Source organism: Lutra lutra, chromosome 2, assembly GCF_902655055.1.
Source record: "Lutra lutra chromosome 2, mLutLut1.2, whole genome shotgun sequence".
Taxonomy (NCBI): domain Eukaryota; kingdom Metazoa; phylum Chordata; class Mammalia; order Carnivora; family Mustelidae; genus Lutra; species Lutra lutra.
In genome coordinates this window covers 150872344-150877776 of record NC_062279.1, presented here as the reverse complement: position 1 = coordinate 150877776, position 5433 = coordinate 150872344, and the positions used below count along the sequence as shown (strand labels likewise).

Here is a 5433-nt window from a genome sequence, read left to right as displayed (position 1 = left end):
AATACATGCACATACACATTTGTTCATACATGCACACATACATATATACACAGACACACATACATACATGAACATGCATGCATACACAATATATATGTGAATGTGTATACACATGCTCACCTACACATGCACTCATACATATATAAACACGCATGCATACACATACATATATACATACACATGCACACACACATATATACATGCACACCTCAAAATACACATTTTTTTTTAATCTGGACAGAATAAAACAGCCAAAAGCAACTTTATTTTTTCACATTCCCCTGCATAATTCTCTAGGATGTAGTATTATTTCCTTTGGGTTATTAACTGTATCTTTCATCTTTTCCTTAACTGTATATTGGTATTAAATTATACTTTCCCATATCTCTTGGAAATAAAATGTTAGCTGAAAATAAAATTTATTTTTAATACTTACCTGCTTTTCTCCCTGATCCTATGACCCTTCCTCCCCAGCACCAGCATGAAACCTCATGCAGTTTCCATCATTTTTCTATTTACTTTTGCATAGAACAAAGCCTGGTCTTGCCTCACACCATCCCGCATCCTATTTAAAATCCCTCTCCTCCCACAGCTTGCACCAGTCCCCAGCTGGGGAATCTGGGTGAGGAAAGACACAGAGGTGACAAGGCCAGAATTTCTGTACATTGTGGAATCAGTATGTTGTACTCCTGAAGGTAAAATAACATTGTGTATTGACCACACACAAATAAAAAAATGAAAATGAAAAAATCTAATATAACATCCAATATTTGTTAAGTTGTAAAAAAGTAACCTAATCTATTTACTACAGGTGGCCATAAGCATACTCTTTCATGATGACCAGATAACAAAATGTATAAAGAGTTAAAAAATAAAATGTTTAAAAGACAATAAAAACACTAGAGGGTATGGTGGCTTTGTTATGTGAGAAGTTAATTCCCAGGATTCCATATCTGTGAGGTTGTAGGGTGGGGAGAATATAAGAGAAGTGTACGTGAAATGCAAAAAGCTGTAGTGAAGCAGTGACCATTTTTTGTACCTCGCAGTTTGGCCTAGGGCACCAGGGACTGTGACAGTTTGTGCCCATGGTCACTGACCCTCCAGCTCCCCTTGTAGGTATGGAGCAGAGCCAAAGCCTGCAGTTCCTCTAGCCCCTGCTAGATTTCTTCTTTCAGCTACTCCAAGTCTGGAGTCAGGAGCATGCACAGCTCTATGGTAAAGGGCACTAGCTGCCCCTGCATGTCACCAACTTATCATGATTGGAAGTGGTGAGAGATACACAACGGTTCCAGTTTATTCTTGTGGGATCCAGTCCATGTTCATCTATTCCAGTGTTTCCTGGTTCTCTCCACTTCCTGCCCATTTCTCCTCCAAACTGCTAGCTAGGCAGACCCATAGTGACTTCAGGCCCAGCGCCAGATGCAGAGTGCCAGCCTTTTACGACTTCTACACCAGCTCCCACAATGGAAGCAGGTCTAACCCCTTATTCTCTTCACCCATAATGGTTCTGCTTCTCTCATTAAACCCTGAGTGATAGAGAAAAAAGAACATGGAGCACTGGGTGTTATACATAAACAATGAATCTTGGAACACTACATCAAAAACTAATGACGTATTGTATGGTGACTAACGTAACACACACACACACACACACACACACACACACACACACACACACGAACCAATTCCTAGCACCCTAATGTCTTCACTAGCTGGCCATGCATTACTGTCCTTCAGTGCATGGCTTCCTTTCCACTTATACTTTATCTCTTTTTGGTCACCTCCTCTGTCCTTGTAGTCCTCTACTCTGATACCTCTTTCAAGGTAGCCCATAGCTACCCCCCCCCCTTCCATGAAGTCCATTTCAGGACACAGAGAACATGTATAAAATGTAGACCCACCAAATTTCAAAACTAGTCTCTTTTCAATAGAGCCTTCTATAAACAGTTTTAAGTATAGATCAGGTAATAGTCTTTATGTCCCCCAAATACCAAAGGAAACATATCAAGTTCTCCAGCTGATTTTTTCCACCAAATTGCTTTTATTTAGTCAATACACCCTCCCTACAAGGTAGAATATACTTCTCCACTCCTGCTGGTTTGAAGTTTTGCCATATGACTGGTTTGGGCCAATCAGTTATGAGAAAAATTATCACTGTATTAATTCTGAGTTGAGATATTAAAAGGCATTACATTTTTCAGCTAATTCTTATACTTCTGCCATAACTATTAAAACTTGTCCTATGGGGCGCCTGGGTGGCTCAGTGGGTTAAAGCCTCTGCCTTCGGCTCAGGTCATGATCTCAGGGTCCTGGGATCGAGCCCCACATCGGGCTCTCTGCTCAGCAGAGAGCCTGCTTCCCTCTCTCTCTCTCTCTCTCTCTCTGCCTGCCCCTCTGCCTATTTGTGATCTCTGTCTGTCAAATAAATAAACAAAAATCTTTAAAAAAAAAAAAAAAAAACTTGTCCTGAATGGGGAAGGTATGTGCTATGGTGAGTGTTGTGAATTGTGTAAGACTGATGATTCATAGATCTGCACCCCGAAACAAATAATACATTATATGTTAATTAAAAAAAAACACCTTGTCCTAGGCAATTGTTGCTTTGAGTATGATGAGACACATGAAAAATAACTAGAAGGCCAAACCAGGCCTTTAGACAGCCAAAGAAAATGAATGAACAACACAAGCTACATGACAAATGATTTATTTTGCTAAATAATAAAATCAATTTAGATCTCTAAAGGGCACTATAAATAAAGTTTTTTTACATTTCCATTTTCCCAAAATGTTCATTCCCCTTCCTATTCTGCTATTATCACCAAAGAAAAATATTGGCCTTAAAATTTCCTCAAGATGCCTTATTTCCCTATCTTTGTCTTTGGTTTTCTCCAAACTCACAGGGTTCTTCAGGTTCAGGAGTATTATAGAAAAATGCATGGCTATTCACTCATATGCAGAATTTAAGAAATAAAAGAACTGAACAAAGAAAGAGACAAACAAATGAAAACACTCTTAAATATAGAAAACAAACTGGTGGTTGCTAGAGGGGAGGTGGGGGGAGGGGAAATAGATAAAAGGGATTACAGTACAATTATCTTGATGAGCATGGAGAAATGTATAGAATTGTTGAATCATATTGTACAACTAAAACTAATATATATACATAGGTTAATTATAGTCTAATTTTTTTTTTTTAAAGAAAAGGGTGGAATTTAATCTTTATTTACAGGACACTGCAAGAGAAGAGAGTCCACATAGAAATAAGAAACCCACTGGGAGGAGGAGCTTCATACAGTTTTTACAGTTTGGAACTGGTCAAGTAGAGTTTTGTTGTAAAAAGTGCTACAATAACAAAACACATTTAAAAAGAGTTCTTAGTAGAGAAACAGTAAGACAAACTTCTACCAAACAAAGCACACCACAAACAACTTTCTGCGTCGGCTGTACAAGCTAAAAGTTAAAGGTCCCAGCAGTGCCATCCTGAACCTGGAACGTATAGCCTTCAGAGGTAGTTTCTGGCACAACATTCTGATCTTCCTCTTCCTCTACAGAGAAATACTTCTCAATCAAGTTTAATGAAGCTTTGTACACAGACTCATTTTCATGGTTTTGTAGAGCCTCGATTTTGTCCAAACCTCCACATTCTTCAATCATTATACTAAGTTTCTCGGTTTCACCTAGTTTCTCAGCAGCCTGAAAGATGTTGGAAATGGCATCCAGAATGACCAGAATAATTTTGGTATCCTTCGCAGTTAAGAGGTTCATCAATGGTTCTATTATGCCACAATGGACGAGGTATACAATCTGTTCAACTGTCCCACCACTTGTATAGTTGGTCACAGCCCAGACAGCTTCCTTTTGTGTCTTAAAGTCTGCCTTAGAGAGAACACCAACGAGGAATGGGACTAATCCGTGATTCACAACTTGCTGGATCTGGTCCTGGCGGCCAGCTGTGATGTTTGACATTGTCCACGTGGCTTCCTTCTGAATATTAGTTTTGGGGTTCGTTAGCAGGCTAGGAAAGACAGCAAGCGCTCCTGCATCTATTACAACCTGAGTCTGTTCATCTGTCCCAGTGACAATATTTCCTATGGCTCTTAGCGCAGGAGTCACAATGGGCAATTCAGTAGCTCCTAGAAGCTTCACAAGCTGGGGCACAACTCCTGTTTTCACAACCATTTCAATCCGTTCATTTGGACCATCCGTCAGGTAGGAGATGGCCCAGCAGGTATCTGCTAAGACCTCTGGATCATCGTGATGCAGGAGACGAACTAAGGTAGGAAGAATCTGCTCGACGGCATCTAGCGGGGGTGCGGGGTTCTTGTTGCGACAAAGGTTTGAAAGTGTCCAAGTAAGGTTACGTAAGTAGCCACATGCTAACGATGACATATCAGGAACCGCGAGGAGAGCCAGAAGCGGATCAACTGCACCATACTTGATAACCAAGTCTCGAAAAACGGAACCGTCACCTGCAATGTTTCCTAGAGCCCACACAGCCTGTTCGCTGATGTGGGCGTGGGAAGATGCCAACAGGGAAATGAACGCTGGGATCGCGCCTCCATCGACCACAGCCTTGGTCTGTTCTGATGTCCCGGAAGCAATGTTGGTGAGAGCCCAAGCGGATTCAAACTGAATGGGACTACAATCAGCTCTGCCCAAGAAGGACACAAATTTTGGAATCAAACCAGCCCGGATTATGTTGTCTATGGGGGGCTGCTTTTCCCGAGAAAGCAGTTTCCTAGCAGCTTGAGTAGCCTGGAGCTGGCTTTCCAAATTGTTGCTATTTATGCCCTTGACAATGTCATCAACCGACCAATTTACAGTGCCCTGGTTGTTGCGATTTTCCTGCAGTGGAGAGGTAGCATCATCGGGAAACGAGCTTACGTTTCTCCTTTTCAGCATCTGGTCATCCTTCTTCGCTTTCCTCAGCTCCACATTAACTTCTATTCGACGCCGCCTCATTTCTGTACTGTCCTTCCCCTTGTTCTTGAATCTGTTAAGGCGGGCAGCTGGTGAATTAGCATTCTCGTTGGTGGACATGGTTATGAGACAAAGGGAGAAAGACGGCCGGCTCAGGCTTCCACGGGAGGCGGTCCGGGACGCGCAGGCTGCAGGTCAGCTGCCCTCAAAACGTCCACCACGGATATATAGTCTAATTTTTAAAAATGAAAAGAAAATTCACAGTTCTTCTCAAGAGATTTTTTTCTAAGCATATATATATATATATATATATATATATATATATATATAGTTGTCATAAAGCATCCCAGAACCTTCCAGAATGATGGTAAGCATAATGTAAATAGAATTGATGGCCCTGAATGTCTGCCTTTCTAAACTGATTTTTAGGAACGACAGGGAAGTATGAAGCTTCCTTCAACAGCTACTACACAGTCATGATTAATATTAATAATAAAAGCTATCAATGATTGA

At 41.0% G+C, this 5433-nt stretch overlaps 1 protein-coding gene across 1 annotated transcript; it reads right to left on the bottom strand.

Moving 5' to 3' along the window:
- Nucleotides 1-3183: 3183 nt before the first annotated feature.
- LOC125093552 (importin subunit alpha-1) lies at nt 3184-5137 on the bottom strand. The gene has a single exon (XM_047718903.1). It carries the CDS (start codon nt 5038-5040, stop codon nt 3451-3453), a length of 1590 nt encoding a protein of 529 aa, XP_047574859.1. The 5' UTR covers nt 5041-5137; the 3' UTR covers nt 3184-3450.
- Between the last annotated feature and the right edge of the window lie 296 nt (nt 5138-5433).

Bases quoted from the DNA above. Each gene is read 5' to 3' on its own strand.
- LOC125093552 (XM_047718903.1), bottom strand. From the start codon at position 5,040: ATGTCCACCAACGAGAATGCTAATTCACCAGCTGCCCGCCTTAACAGA.